This window comes from Falco naumanni, chromosome Z (assembly GCF_017639655.2).
Source record: "Falco naumanni isolate bFalNau1 chromosome Z, bFalNau1.pat, whole genome shotgun sequence".
Taxonomy (NCBI): Eukaryota; Metazoa; Chordata; class Aves; order Falconiformes; family Falconidae; genus Falco; species Falco naumanni.
In genome coordinates this window covers 71796213-71812927 of record NC_054080.1, presented here as the reverse complement: position 1 = coordinate 71812927, position 16715 = coordinate 71796213, and the positions used below count along the sequence as shown (strand labels likewise).

At 40.8% G+C, this 16715-nt stretch overlaps 1 protein-coding gene across 9 annotated transcripts in view; it reads right to left on the bottom strand.

Moving 5' to 3' along the window:
• The window catches only part of LIFR (LIF receptor subunit alpha), a 54561-nt gene that overhangs the window by 20626 nt on the left and 17220 nt on the right, over nucleotides 1-16715 (bottom strand). For all 9 annotated transcript variants that reach the window (XM_040580982.1, XM_040580985.1, XM_040580984.1 and 6 more), the window contains 9 exons: nucleotides 12832-12986; nucleotides 12003-12123; nucleotides 9805-9956; nucleotides 7907-8070; nucleotides 6914-7088; nucleotides 6364-6633; nucleotides 4162-4291; nucleotides 2184-2347; nucleotides 576-721 (listed from right to left, as the gene is read on the bottom strand). In XM_040580982.1, coding sequence (XP_040436916.1) covers nucleotides 576-721; nucleotides 2184-2347; nucleotides 4162-4291; nucleotides 6364-6633; nucleotides 6914-7088; nucleotides 7907-8070; nucleotides 9805-9956; nucleotides 12003-12123; nucleotides 12832-12913 — 1404 coding nt within the window. In that variant the 5' untranslated portion in view covers nucleotides 12914-12986. The remainder of the gene's footprint in view (nucleotides 1-575; nucleotides 722-2183; nucleotides 2348-4161; nucleotides 4292-6363; nucleotides 6634-6913; nucleotides 7089-7906; nucleotides 8071-9804; nucleotides 9957-12002; nucleotides 12124-12831; nucleotides 12987-16715) is intronic.

Here is a 16715-nt window from a genome sequence, read left to right as displayed (position 1 = left end):
GGGGATCACCTGCTGGTACGGATATGATAGGAAGAATCCTTCCCTATCCTGTCTCTACATCACTGACATACAAGCAGGTTTAACAGCTCCCTGTTACAGCCACAAGCACGTCAGCTGCTGACAGCAAGCAAATTAACTGTACTCTGATGGGAGGGAAAAAAAAAAAGAAATTGAACTACAGACTGCAAGAGGCAATCTGAAGCAGTTCATTCTGGAACATGTGTGTATTTGCACCAGGAAGGACAAACCACAAGGACTGTTACCTAAAGAGTCAGCATAAAGCTTTATGCATCCTCTCCAAGTACCAAATGACATGGCTAACTTGACTTCTCTCTAAATTGTTTAAAATCAACTAAAAAAAAAAAAAAGCAAGCAGGCAACAATGGAGACGAGCAGAACTTTTTACAATTTTAGTAGATGAACTTCTAAGCATTACTGCATTAATCATTTAATAAGATGATCAGAGTGAAGCTCTTAAAAGAGAAAAGAATTTGAAACATGATTAGTTCAGTGGAAAAAAATCAACATCTCAGAAAAAAAAAAAAAAGAAAAAATCCATTAAAATCAACACTTACCAGTTTCCGCTCATAGTGACCACTGCTAATTTCAATTTGACACAGAAGCCTGATCTCAGCAAAGCTGCCATTTATAAACCAACGCAGACGGACGCTTGTAGAGCTATTCCCAGAAACAGTTAACTTTTCTGGAGTTTTTGGATGAACTTCAAAAATAAAGAAAAAACCCTCAGTTCTAAGAAAAAAACATTCATTTTGGTTCAGAAAAATCTGGTTTTAAAAGATCAAAGGGAATCAGAAGGATAAATAAGTGATCCGATCAGCAACTAGGACAGCTGGTGCTTGGAAGGCACCCGCAAGCAGTCTCATTCCTGACGCTTTTCTCAGCTATCAAACCTGGAAACAGTTTTACTTAAGGCTGAGCATACTGGCATGTGTGATAAGGAGCTGGAGAGCAGAAAAGCATTTCCCCTCCTACTGACTTTATCAAAAAGCAAAACACGAGCTAATTCAGAAGACCACAGATGAAATCCACTCAACTTTGTTTACCTTCTGGGAACTTTTAAAGTTAGAACTTTAAATCTGCAGACTAGGACAGGCTAGGACTCCTAAATGACCTCTCCCTCGCCTAAAAGAATCCTTCACAGAATTCTTCAATAATATTCAGTACTACTATTCATAGCTATCAAAGAAAAAAATCTCTACTGTTGGATTCAGTCCAGTTACCCTTAAGGAAATATGTACTCTATGTTGGGAATGAAGCGGACAGTTAGGGAAAGAAGGGAAAGGAAACAACTAGGAAATCGCAGTCATATCAACTGGGTACAAAACAGCCCAGTTTATAATTAACAGAAACAAATAATGCTTTTCTAGGACCTGCCAATTTAATCTTGACAATTATAATCTCAGCCTAGTTGAACTGGCACACCAAAAAGTCATGCCATCTTCATGTTTAAATTCAGTTTTTTGGAGAAAATGGCAGAATACTGTAACCATAAGGAACCCTTGAATCCTCAGCGGTGGTTGTGAAGGCAGATGGAAAAAGATGGGGAAGACAGCACTAGAAATGTGGTCATCTTCTCCCTTTACTTAAGGGAGTTCAAACTGAAGGTCTAATGAAAGAAGTTGTTTCTTTTTACAAACCACAACAGCAGATGATCATGGCTATTACCAATAGCAGGTAACACCCTTGCTATCACCTTTCACCTTTTAGTGCTACTTTTCTTATATTCCAAACCCTGCTGTTGTAAAACTGTGTAAAATTTTGCCCTATAAGCAGACACTGAAATACAGGGTCAGGGTCACTTACAGTTCATAAAGTTACACCTAGATTTTAATTACTGATGTGTAATAGAATATGAAGTAATACATAAACAGCAGCTGGCTAATTATTAGATCACAAGTAAATTTTTATCCACACAGCAGTGCATCCAATCTGGTAGCATTACTGTCCAAAACTGGCACCTCCCTGTCCACCTAAACATTGCCTCAGGACATGTCCTAAGCTATTTTCAAGTTCAAATTATCGAACACAGCAAAATACTGCTGACAACAAAGCAAAATAATCACAAGTATACCATGTCAGAGTTCTTCAAACCCAAAACAAACAAATGGTTAGTTAGCATGCAGGAAAAACATCTTTTTGCCTTTGTAGTTTTGAAGTCTTACCTCTTTGAGTTAAATCAACCATAAGTGATGACTCTGTTTGCCCGATGGGATTGGAGACACCTAGTATGAAATCGTAGGTATTCTGATCTGCCAGTACTGGAAAGCCACAGACACGCTCTCTGTTCATTTCATTGACTTCACATGAAACATTTTTACCAGATATTCTACAAAGTAAAAAAAAGGGGGGAACAATTTTTGAATTTTTGAAAAAGATAATTTTTAGCAACAGGCAGAATTCTAGACTGAAAACACAGTAAAGAATGATGGGTTCACTGACACATGGCTTACAGAATGATTTGATTGCAGAGGCATATCTAACACCACAACGCAGGTTAAAGTGGCATCAGTCATGACTTGCCCTGTTCTCACGTGAAACTCTTCTCTTCCACTAGCATAACATTTCCATCCTCACTTCCCAAAATCCTGGAAAACAGGTAGGTCCTGTAAAACCACCTCACAAGTCACAACTAAGATTCTGATTTAAAGTATCTTTGTTCAGATCAGCATACATTTGCATTTAAGGAATGTTCTTAATTGCTTTCTGAACTGGGGAGATGCGACACACACACACACACACGTTACATCTTTCTATCAGCCCTGCCTAATCTAAACTAAGGTTTGTTACTACACCCACTAGTCCTAGCTGTTTTTAAATCAAAAGCAGGAGAGGCAGTCTGGTAGCAGCCAAGACTAGTTACATCTTTAGAGGTAAAATCTAAAGTTTGTACCTGTATGTATGTACGTATATGCAAGTTGCTTTAATTATGATCTGTGTAAACCTCTCATTCAGTAGCACAAGTTTAATTTCTTCCTTTGGGCATTTTTATTTTGTTTGAGCTGAGTTCTGAGCTCTCTCCATGCCATATTCTCTATTTCAATAGCTCAGTGTGGGCTGAGTACAAGGAAGATAATATTTACCCTGAAATGCATCACATTAATCTTTTCACAGCTTTGGGCTGAGCACAACAAGTCTGAACGACATCCTCATTTATGAGTTGAATACGGGCAGCCAGAGACTGGAGCTCCTTTCCTTTGAATACCTGCTCTGTTTTGTCCACCTCTTCGCACCCTACCCAATAGCTTTCTTAGCACCAGCATCCTGGACAACACCTGTGACCATATATCAATCCTCATTGCCTCTAACTTGTTTCAAAGCCACCACGAGACTCCATTTCCCATCAGTTTGTGTGACTCAGGCCTCTCCTGGCTCCTTTCCCTGACTGCTCCTTTGCCATTAAGGGGGAGCCTTCTCACCATGAAAATTTTGTTAACCCCTCACTAACTTCTAATCATAACCACCAAAGAATCCCATTTGCAAGTGCTATCCCAAAATGATTCTTCACTTTTAAGGCTTTACATGATCTATGATGTAAGACAAACTAGTGAGACATCAGTGGATGAACCCAGTGTTACTTGTCCCTTTCAATGTTTTGTGCATGCACTTTGCCTGCTCTACACTATCTAGTGCTTAATGCTTGTAGGAGAAGGCTTCTGCACTGCTATTTTCTGCAGTAGCATTTGGGAAATGCCTCATGGCCTGTCTTACAATTGTTCCTCAGTGAGCTTCTGTCATCCTCCTTAGCAGAAGCTCAGTAAATGTCTCATAGATGATCTGACACAGGTTGCATATACAAAATTTTAGAATGACTCCTACTATCTGCCTGCATTTTCATATTATTCTTACGTACATGTTGGCAGCAGCCGGACACACTAAGCCCTTTTCTTCTCTTGAGTTCATAATGGCATAAACCTTTGGGAAAAGTCATCCTTAACTCCCACTGGAACTTTGCAGAGCTAGACAACGGTTCCCAAAGTTTAGTCTAGTTTCAACCTCCACAAACTCCTGAAAGGTACTCTAGGCTCTAAACAATGGAGTCTATCTCATTTAAATAGCCATGGTGCAGGAAGTCACAGGCAGCAATGGATATATCCTAGTTCTATCTACCATTTTACTCATCTGAGTGCTGAACTGTTTTACCTTTCAAACAAACTGTACTTTGTTCTTCGTTTTCCATATAGTCCACTGGGTCTGCCTGGTTTCCAGGTGCATTTTATTATCAGGAAGTTGAACGTTTCACAGCTCAAGTCTTGAGGAGTATCAGGGGCATCTGTAGCACAAAAAAACCCCAAAAAGTTAGCCGATGTTTTGCCATTCAACTTGACAGTTGGGCCACCAGCTTCCTGCAGACATCACCATTCATGTTTGCTGGGTCTAGGAGTGCCTTACAAATACATGGTAATAGTTACATGATGACCACATAAACAACAGTGCCTTAAAACATCCCAATAAAACAGATGGATTATTATTATCAGCCCCATCTGACTAACACTTGACTCTAGGCTTCTAAGTGGGTGGGTAATCTGGTAAATCATATGCAAATATGTTCACAAGCTCCAGGTTCTGACCTGGAAGTGTTTCAGTGAAACTCTGCCAAGACTTTTCAAAAATTCTGAGCGTCAGTTTAGCCGCTGAGCAATGCAGGAATGCTGTCGGCTGTGCGTCACATTTTCTTACACGCCAGCCCCAACCACTGCTTTTAATTCTCCAAGCAAGTCATGTCAAGATGTTCCCTTCAGCATGAATTCCACACTGAATTTGAAAGTCTAAACAAGCCCCAAATGGCTCACTCTCTTCACCATTGCTTTGGAAGTGCCCATCTCTTCCTTTTACAGCTTACTCTTTGATCCCATACTAGGGCAGTGTTGAGTGCCTTCCTGGAGATGATGGGCAGTGATCCCAACAGAGAAGGTAACCATGCTAAAGCAGATTAAGCAGAACGTTTATTTCAAGTCTCACACACTTTTCTTCAAATGGTAGCACAATAATAACCATGTAGCTGTGCTAGAGAAGGGGCATTAACATAAGAGGCAACAATGGCAGGCTTCAGTTCAGATTGAGAGCAACGGGCCAAAAGGAACACTTGCTTTGCCAGACCTAGGCTTACCTAAGGTGGTATGCATACACATTTATTTCCTCTACCTTTTCTTTCTCAAATGTCTTTCATCAGCAAGAGCATCATGACAAGTCTTCTCACTTCCCACTAAGTACGTATCACAAAAAAAAAAACCACTGCCGGGAAACAGACTTCACCACATCCCAGCTCTACAAAAACGACTGTATGGGAAAAACCTATAGGATTATTACAGCCTTTGTTCATGAACCACTGACTTATTTACCTGGAAGATTCTCCCACAAAAGCAAATACTGCACAAAAAATACAAAAATGGCATCTCAGTGAGAAGGCATAAAGGTTGGATTCTGTTTTGCATTTGGTATCACATACTTAACACACAAAGTCAATGACAGGAGGCACAAGCTGGAGTTGGAAACATACCTTTAAAATTAGTCCAGTCTCTCCTTTCCCTTCCCCCAACCCCAAGGACCCTAAGTTCAAAGGCAGGCATTTCTAATGGGGAATAGGATTCTAATGGGTAGCTACTGGAAGATAGCTCAAAACCCCTGTGGGGAAAATACACAAAGCTCTGAAGTGACTAGTTATGAAAAAGACAAACGAGATACTTTCAGTAATTTAAGAGGTATCTGTATCTGGAAGAGGCTGGCATGGTTACACAGAGAAGTTACACAGTGATTCAGTATCTTTGAAGAAAATACTAGCAGAATGTTTAGAAAAAATTCCAGGAAAGAGAACTGTCAGATGTGTTCCTTTGCTGTGATTAGCTCCCACGGAGCTACTGCTGGGGATGAGCATCTGTTGTTAAAGTCTAACTATTTTATTGTCTTCACTCAACTGGTTGGTAAATTAATGTTTTCACTTACAATTCTTGCTCTTACTCTCACCTTGTCATGGATCAAACCAGAACAGATGTAAACCTAAAGTGACAAGAGACTGGGAATGAATCTCCATATGGCAATAAACTACTAAGCGTTCCAGAGCATGAAGAAGTGCCTTAGAAAAAGCCATCAAGGAGACAAGCACTGGGCCAGTGCTCTAAGAGAAGAGGCCTTACATGGGTACCTCCTGATCCTCACGGCCTTGGCATCTTCTCCATGGGCTGGAATTTCCACAGTGAAATCAAACAAGTACAATCTCACTTCATCCTCAGAAACCAAAGGCCAGGGGGAAAAAAGCCACTAGTGTCCTAGCTAGTCCTAGCAGAACCCTAAGACTCTCAAACTTATTTTGATTTTCCTGATCTTAGTAAACATAATGATACATACATCCTACGAACAAGACAGTTCCATCCATCTCATCTTCAGACAGTATGCACACTACATTTGTCCCACTGGTATCTGAAGCACTGGCGTTTAGTACTCTGATTGCGCTGCTCCGACTGCTCAGATGTATCATTGGGTATACTTCTGGTCCATAAGTCATCCGTTGTATCTGCTGTCCTTCTTCATGGACACAACAAATTGTCACATCTGAACCGACTGCCACCACAGTGTCCTGCGGAAACACCCCACTCCCATTGGGCTCGGTATCTTTTCCTAGCAGAGAAGGAATAACAGAAAACAAAAACAAACAAAAAAACCCACATGAAAAAATTGCTATAAACATGGTGCTGATCAGCTAAAATGTGACTAAGGAGCACTTGAATGCATACAAATCAATGTTTACTAGGTTTCATTAACTAACGATTGCATTATTTCTCTAATCAAAACACCCCCAAAAAGCAGCTTCCACCACTGCCTAATGCTTTTCCTCCGATTTTGGCTTACTTTCCATAAAGCAATCAAAGTCCATGTGGTAGCAAGGGAACAAACATACCAGGGACCTCTTCTACTGGGCTCCAGTCACTCCAATCCTTCGGGCCAACAAACTGTGTTACATTAATATAACAGCGAATCTTCACGTAGTGCGATGTACACTCCAAAGGCATATCTGATGTCCAGTTCCAAGAAAGAATGATGTCCTCATGAGTCAGTTTTGAATAGTAAGTTACCTACAAAGTTTTCCCCCCAAAAAAACCCCAAGAGTTTATGAACATCTGTTAGTAATGACGTACAATCTCTCAGATGTCAACAGAATGGCAAATTAAGTGATGTAAATCATAAAATCCTGATGCATGGTTGCAGTGTCCCACCTAACTTTCAGTTGTGCTCTGAATTTACTTGCATAAAAAACTAAGATGCTAAAGAGCCCACCAGCCGGGGAAACAGCCATCCAGAAACACCAGAAGGTGGACATCTGAGGGACAGCTGGAAGCTCGCCAAGCATTTCAAAAGGTATATACTGTATCCCCGTATCCTGGGCCTCTCCCAGGCAGGGATATGTTCCAACTTTTCAAAATGAAACTCTTCTAATATTAGTCCCAGGCTGCTAATTTTATCTTTTCTTCATTCCTACAAATTGTAGAACAGAGGTACAAATTGACCTGGAATGACTGTGGTTGAAAAAAAAAAGCAAACTGAACAGTCAAGAACCACCAAGACTTGAGACCCTGTTGCAGAAGGAAGGCAGAGATAATGGTGGAAAACATCTGCCAAATTCATAAGAAAGGTCTAATAAAATGCCCCAACCCTCACAGATTAAAAAATAAATAAATGCTGTGACTGTGAATAAGTACTGACAGTACAGCAGACAGTGTCCTCATAACTTCGAAAATTAACAAGAAGTTACCTACCAGAGGCACAACTACACTCAGATTCTGCAAAGCTCTACAATTTTCATTATTCTCAGCTTTCTTCAAATGACCTCCCAGAATACTATCATGGGCAAAAATTGTGTATGTATTTTACATAAGGGAAGAAAAGGACTTACTTGTATGACTTTTTCCATGGCTTCTTTACGGAGTATCTGAATCTGCCAAAAGGCATCCAGTCCATATGGGAAGACTGATCCACTATCACTCCACTTCAGATTTAATGTGGAAGTTGAAAAGTCAGGTGTTAAACTAAGAATGTGTGGAGTGAGAGGAACAAACGCTTGAAAAAGAGAGGGGGAAAAAAGCCATTTTCAAGTCATTAGTCAGCAACAGCAACCTTACAGGTGTTTAACAGCCACATCTCTCTACCCTGCGCTGGCTAGTAGCCATACAAACATGTAACTCAACCTCTGTAATCAGAACAAGATGGACTCTGTTATTACTTGAGCATGACAGTTCCCAGAAAAGCACAGGTGCTGATGAGTCACCAGGTAGCATTTTCTTTTAACATCTCAGCATGCAGATGTGTGAGTAACTGATCATGAATAAGACTCTTCATAATGCATAGTAAGGAAGGCACCCTATACTTTCACAACGCTCATTCAAGTGCCACACAGATAAAGGAAACATGGCGACAGTCTTTGAAGTGTACAGGAGAACATAGCTAGGGAGGATGATGGAAAATGCCCCAAAGAAAGAAGTGGGTTTTGGAGACCAGCAAGCAAGAGGGAACTTGCAACGATAGTGAGAGCAGACAGAAAGGAGAGCAGAAGCACAGGATGGAAGAAGCTCACGCAAAGGTCTGAAGAGGATCATGGAGAATGAGATTTTAACCTAGAATAAATATGAAAAGCATGGCATGGTGATAAGGGCAGGACAGGGAGATTAAATAGAAGCACCTCTTCCATGAATGAGTGACAGTGAAGCAAGAGACTGAGAAGTAGGCAAGGATTATGGTAGTACAATTCTTATGGCAGTTCACTGGGCCTGGTGCAGGATAAATTCTGTTTCTAAAATGTGTCTTTTATCCAACTTTGGTCCTAGCCGAGGCTCTAAGAGCCAGCAAAGTCAGCACGGTCAACACACTACCCGGGATAACCTGTGATAAACCTGAGAAACTCACCCTGCCTGGAGTCAGCAAGGTGCTGGAGATCCCAGTGTGTTTCCCACATATTTTTGAGTTGTGTATTGCTAAAGCTCTTGAGCTGCTCTCAACTGAAGAGAAAACTGTGTCAGAAAACTGACTAAAGTCAGAAGTGCTACTGGCTTTAAAACTGGACTGCATTATAGGAATAAGCAGGCAAACCAAAACCAAAGGCTAAATTATAAGCCAGCATTGGTAGATGGTGTTTATGTCCAGCTTCTTCCTGTGGGAGGAAGGAACTGGTAAACAGTCTAACTGATCCATGACTCCAATATGACACAGCCTACCTCCCAAGCATAAATGTATTTGCTCAGTTTCACATACATTTGAATAGAATGGGTAAGTCTGGCATATATTAAGAAAATATGATACTATCAGAAGTGACATATGTAATAACTTCCCTTAAAATGTGAAACTGCAAGAATAAATTACTTCGTTCTGTAGCTATTCAGCATTTAAAATGAGAGAACAGGCACTAAGAAGTTTATTCTGCCTTTCCCAAGCCAAATTTGACAAATGCACTTTACACACCATGCAGGTACCTCAATATGTAGATTACAAACTTGTTTACAAATCCTTCTTAATTTGCAATTATGGGGGGAAAAAAGGGCATGTAACAGTATTGTACTTGATTTTCCTCCTCGCTATCTATCCTTGATTACTGCTATAATCTACAGATAAGAGGGGTTTTTTTCCCCTGAAGGGTAAGAGAAAACAACCTGTTACGTGTAGTAGATCCATATGGAGTCAGCACACCACCATTTTACGTACAGGAACACTGCCAAAGAAAACTGCAAGCTTAAACACTGCTGGAGCACTGTTCATCATAGTATAAAGGCCTTATGTACATACATAAAACCAGAAACTTACAGATGTCTTTCTTGTGAATTTCAAATTCTTTGGTAGCAAATGCAGTTCCAGAAATGCTGTTTGTGGTTATTGTCACTGTGCTGGAGCTCTCTGGGACCGGAATCTCAACCCTTTTCTCCTTAGTTTTAAAACACACCGGAGGGTGGAGGTCACTGCAAAGACAGAGAGGATTAAGCAGGTATTTCAGCTGATAGGAAGCTCAGGCAAGTTAAGTCCTATTCCTAGGATACTAATAAAACAAAATTCTCTGTATTATAACAGAGAGCTCCATCGAGTTTGTGAAGGAGTAAGACTTGCACGGGCTTTGGTTAGTGCCAGATTGACAGGCATTCCCTTGTCTTTCAAGTCACTTTTACCACAGAATAGGCCTTGCACTAGCTGTATAATGCAGCTACCTAGCTGTTAAGAGAACACTTCAAAGTGAAAAACTGACTTCTTAACTAAAAGACGCATTTCTGAAATCTACAGTCACCATATAAATGAGTGTTTCAAAATAAGCAAAAGAAAAAAATCCAAAACCCAACAGTAACACACATATCCCTTTATGTTTACACTTTCCCTCCATTTCCTCTCTAAGTGATGCCATATGTGTGTGAAGAGCAGGTTTACCCACCTGTGTCCCCATCTTAGAACAAATCTTCTAGCTCCCCTCTGCTGCTCAGCTTGTGGGGAAAGAGTAGAGGGTACAGGAGAGAATTGCTAAGATCCCAGATTTAAATAAAGTCTGTGCATAATGTTTGTGCAGTGCTCAGCACAATGTGATCTGGCATTTGTCTGGAGGTTGTAGATGCATACAGGAAACAATAATGGATAGGTCAAGTCCCTTTGCTCGTTATCATTGATACGCACTAGAAAGGCAAAAAGTTTGGAAAAATCCAGACCTTCCCCTTGGGGGAATGATGGGAGGAAGGAAAGCAAAGAGAACAATGCCAGACTTCCTGCTGAGGGACTGTTAGTCACTTATGAACTGGAATAGGACCCTGGCGCTCCCATCAGCTGGAGTCAAGAGCTTGGGTTGAACTTGTAAGATTTACACAAGACTCTGGGCTAGAGAAGGCCAGCTGAGACTTGAGCGCTCAGAAAGGCTATTCCTGTTCTGTACTGAGATATTATTAGAGGATGTTTGGGCAAGTGAAAAACAAAATCTCTTTCCCTCAGGGAGGTCGTCTGCACTAAGCTCAGCTCTCAGCCCCTCTGCTTCAGGGACCCAAGCCTGTTCTGTTTTGCTAAGGAGAAACATCAGCAGCTACCTGACCGCTCTTGTTTAGAGGGCAATGCCTCATGAACTCTGCACTCCTGAACTCTGGTCACAATGTCACTTATAGGTGGGTTTTTTTTTTTGTATAGAAATGATAGCTGGCAATGCAGGAGGAATAACAAGACACAGAAAAATCAAACATGTAGGTGGAAAAAGTGCAGCCAAGCTGTGGGACCCCAAGGACAAGCCTGGGCTGCCTGCAGAATTTACAGGAAAAAGGACAGTACAAATATCTGGATTGGGGGCAGGATCAAGATGTAAAAAGGATTTGAACTCATCCCTAGCACATGATAAGTATTTGGCAGACTCAGAGCATGGGGAATTGAACATGTAGTTCTGATTAGTGAAAAACACAAAGATACAAGTTTTTGTAACACTTCTCAAAATTTTCATCTCGCATTCACTTTGGAAAAGCTATTGTAATTGTGGAACAATTTTACGTTTCCTCTAATACAATGCTTTCCAAACAGCTTTAAATTTATCAAGGTTGTAAGACAGTCACCAAGAGATTTTTCATGTTTTTCCACATGTGAATCTCAACACTTATGTCATATATTCTACCGCTTTGGCCCGTAACATCAAGATTCACTTCTTCCAACTATCATTTCCTTTTGGACTGAACCTGGTATGAAGATGTCCCTCATGAAAACTCTGAGCAAGGGCTAGGCAGATACACAGAGAAGTCTAAGTAAATGAGAGCATCTTCCAGTCCTTTAAAGACAGCAAGCAGCTTTTGGCAGAATTGTTAGCACGAAACAACACTTTGCCAGAAACCCCACCATGGCCTGAGTTAACAGTGCCTGGAGGAGCACCACCCAAGGAAAATTGATGGGGAGATGCTGGGAAACAACAGCATCATAAATTCCATGGACAGTGACTGAGGAATAACTATACTTTCATAAAATTTTGTAGTTTTCAACCAGGTATACAGCTGACTTACTTGGTAGTGTAGCAAAAGTCAGTTTGTCCATGTCTTCCTTTCGAAGAGACATCCCAAGTACAGATCATTTTACGTAAATTGTGTGTTACACATTTAAAATTCCAGGGATGCCCCAGAGAACCTGAAATCATATAAGAAATATGGTCACAAAATGAAGGTCAAAAATAACGAACTGTAAAACAATTGCTACTGTTCACATCTATAGCCATTCTTTTTACATTTCTATTGCTTGCATGTTGGCCAGTATTTTAAAATTGTTGAATGACTTGTGTGCCTCATTTCAGACAGCCACAGACTGCCAGATTTCAAGTGCCTGAAATCTGGGTTTATACTTGTGTGCAACAACACAGGCAGCTGCCTCTTTCCACAATAGCCATTCCTATCCTAGCCTAATAAGCAGACTTTGGGCCAATGGCAAAACCACAAGCTTTGACGATAAACTTAACAAGTTTATTGCTCTTTTCCTTTGTCCCACATTGAGGGCAATTAATAACAGAAGGGCAATTACTGATAATGTGTGCAATTGTCACAGACAGCTGACATACACAGCAAGAAGGTCTGAATGCTGACATTTACACAACTGCATATGCAGACTATCACAGTTGCATTATGGAGAATTCAGCACCCAGTTTTGCACTGGTTTACAAGATGCCACTGGGTGCTAGAAAGCAGAGACTGAGCCTTGTACTACCTCCATGGGTATGCTGTGGGACCACAGAGGTGATGGTTTTGGAACATACATATAGGAGGAAAGCAATGCAATTAAATGGTGTCAGTAGAGAAGCTACAAAGAAAAAGTAATCAATGAGTTACATTGCAATAAACTCACCTATCTCTTGGCTATATATTAAGCTTCTTAAACATAAAATAGCTAGCGCTAAAAGGCAGCAGAGGCTTGAATTATTCCACATCCTTCTACTGTTGGTTTTCAAAACAGAAGCTTCAAGCAGGAACAAATGTCATCTTCCAACAAACTGGTCAGTTCTAAAATTAAAAACAAAAACAAACAAAAAAAACCCTTTAAAATTCCAGAGCTGGTACTTCACAAAGGCCACTTTTTGTTCCATCTACTTTTCATTTTCAGTGCTCCTAGGCACAGCGACTCCTTTTTCTATGTTGTCTGGCAAGCAAGATGCTTGATGAAATGGCACATTCACAATGGGTCTTGTTCACCGTGAATAGAAACGTCCCCTGCTTCAGTTACAGGTTTAAGGGGGCAGGAGAGCCCACGTGTTTTCCTCCCCACTCTGCTCACTTTTCATATTGCTGCTACTCAAAGCTACAGGATATCCAAGACACTGCAGAACCAGATCTGATCACTCAGGATCACTGGCTCAAACCAGTGTTAAGTAATTATGTCTGGAGGAAAAAAAAAACAGAAAAACAGAAAGAAAAAAACAAAAGGCAGCCATTTCTCTAACAAAAGGTACTTGTTGCTGTGAACCTTAAGGTAAAAATTATCTAGACTACTACATTTAATGTGTTATTTGAAGATTAAGGGGTTGCATGTTTTCCCAAGAGAAGTCCAACTGTTTGGCGGAAGCTGGGGAACACATTCAGGTCCATCCACACATCAGCCACCATCAGGTTTCGTTCTTAAAAAGAAAATTGCAGGAAAGCTCACCCTAAAGCCTAGCTAATCCTTCCCGAGTCCATTCTTTTCCTGCCACCTGAAAGCTCTGAGACTTGAGCAGCCTCCCAGAGACTGTAGCTCCCCTGTGGAAGGGGCCTTCTCCTGGTGACCAGCAGGAGCTGGGCCGTTTTGCGTTAAGAACATAGCTGAGCCAGCCTCTCCTGCAGAGCCGTTTTGTAAAACTTCCGTTTTTTCCAGGCTACTTCTCTAAAATGCTGAAGTAGAAAGGCTCCTGACCATGTCTTAGAAATCTCTTCCAAAGCTAGAGGTACCCCATTGTCAGAATATCAGACTTTGTCGAAAAGCCTCCGTAATTTTAAAAGAAACCTCTCTTCACTGAAGTCCTCTGTGCCACCAGGAGTGTGCTTCCTCATCCCTGCAATATGGCCATGTATTTTTAGTTACTTTTTTTTTAAGGAGTTCTCCCTCAGGGTTACAGCTGGGAATGGCCAAAATGCTCTCCTGTCCCTCACCGTTCTGCACTGTGTGAGGAGAAACACATCGGCACTATGTCAAATAATCCAAATATGTTCACAAGGGGACATTTTGCTTCTTCACCCTGGTCTGCAATAACCAGGCTGAGGGAAAGGCCCAGAGAGCACAGCACCTGAGAGAGACCCTGCAGTAAAGGGCAGTTTTACATCTGGAGGGAAGAAACACCCTTAAAACTTAAGAATTGTTTTGTTTCCACCATGTTCTCAAGCCATCTGACGACCTCGCTACAAACATACTGATTTAAGCTATACTACCCGCAGACACGTTCAGTTCTTCTTTTCTATATTCCTAAACTGTAATATCCACGCTGTACAACTTGTTAAAGGCCAAATAAAGAGTGAAATCTGACAAACCCATGCTCAGGTAAAGCTGAATCAAGAACCCACCAGCACATGAAATATAATAACCTCTGTGCCATAAGCCCCCTACTGCATTTTGGTGTCTCTCAGGGTCTTCATATCCTGTCTGTCCATGTTACTAATGAAAATACTGGATGTTACAACCAGGTTTAAACTTTGCTCACAAACCTACAACTTAATCAAAAATGTGAAGACCATTCAGACAGGCCTGGGAGCTACATGAATAAAATGACTGATTTGTGACATACATGTAAATTACATCTGTTTGTTTATGCGTTTGTTATGAGTTTATGAGAAGTTCATTTCTGGTTTGCACAAAAGCTCAAAATCAAAATTTCAAGTTTTATATCTAAATCACTTGACAGTCCCCTATCAGCTAGTGGAAGCCCAGGAAAGAATGGAAAAGAAAAAGGGAAAGAACTGATGCCACTTGAAGGAGAGAAAACTGCCTTGTGAAGTTAATTAAATCCCAAAGCTCTCACTTTCTAAACTTATTATCTGTACAGGATTGTGCAAAACTTGTTTGGTCATGCCAGGTTTACAAGGCAGATTCAGCAACTATATGTATGTGTGTGTTTCAAGAAAATCTTTTGCTTTGCTGAACACTCTTTCAATACATAACTTACTGAGTAGTTCCCCTAGTGCAGAAGTTTTAAGAGCAACATCACAGCAGTGAATTACAAGAAATTTGAGTCATAACACATTTTTCTAACTCAAGTACAGTTTTAATTTCTGTTTCAGAGTCTTCATGTACTTTCATGCAGAGTATGATGAGTTTCTTGTAAACCACAATCTTTCCTAAGAAGCATAGACTGCCTGGTTCTTGTCTTCTCATACACATTTTACAGCTTGCTGAAAAGTTGGCCATTTGAAGCCTCATGTCGCATAATTAAATGCCATTAGTCAGGGGAAAAGAACCCCATTTATAGGCTTGTTTTAATTATAAAATTACAAAATAATTGAAATAATTTAAAAATAGGAATTTCACTTTCTTTGGATGAAAGCTGCCTTCCATCAGTTCAAGGCTAATTTGAACAAGGCATGGAGGTTTTTCCTTAACCTGGACAGAGATGGAAAGCATGTTATCTTCAAGGCAGATGTACTCTTAATATGGAAAGGACAATGCAAGAGTCAGAGATACTTATTTAGGACAAGAGAACTCTGAGGAAGAAAAAACCTTGACCAGGGCTGGCTGGTGTGCAACAGGAGCACTTGCTACTAGGTGTACATGCTTTACATTTTAAGTCTTTATTTTTACAAAGTGGTATGAAGGAGGCCAGCCTGTGCTCTCCACCAGGAAAAGCAGCTGCAGCTAAACCATTTGTTCACCTTGAAAAACATCAGCAACAGCACATCCCATAAAATCTCATTTCCTTGGGCAATCTATACGTGTCACTTCACTGGCACTATCATTAGTGCCCTCGATGTGCTACGCAACTCTCTCATACTCATTTCAAGCGCATTACTTTGTCCTATCTCCAGCTGACAAAGAACAATTTATCCTCTGCCTTGCAGCAACCTCTTACGTAGAAGATGACCAATACCAGGTCTCTACTAGCTCCTCCCTTAAAAACTCTCGTTTTTTTCACCATTTCCGAGTCTCACTTTCCAGATTTCTGATCATTTCTGGAACAAGTATTTCTCTGTGGATCAAACTTGCTGTATCCTCAGCTTCAAAGTATTTCTGCCCCCTGTGGCCTGAGCATTATCAAGCACAATGAAGGAACTTTTCTAAGGCAAGCCTATGTGCAGGATGTGTTTACACAGCCCATGCCGTGTTTGCTTTCTCCCAACATTCAGACCTTGTTGACTCAATTTCAGTGTGTGATCCTGTCCCTGCTGTATAAAGCTGCCACGTAGCTGTTTATCTAGTACTTCAGACTGCAATTTCATCATCAAATGGACTGCAAACCTCCTGACTTAGCATGAGTATATTTACAGACCAAATTCATATCAAAGGCCTTGCCTGACAAGGTCTTTTTACTTTTGAAATTTTAAAATAAGGAAAAATCCTCCTATAAATCTATTCTAAGGAACAACATTGCGTGTGCATCCAAAAGGTGTTCACATGCAAATTAAGCAAAGGCATGGCAGGCTTCACCATGTAATTGCCAATATTTAAGAGCAGCTACTAAAAGCAGGATTTCACAGTAACTGTTGGAAGCTACAGACATGGAGATGCCCTGACTTCTGCTCAGGGCTTTACGTTGTGCAGAGGAACTACCC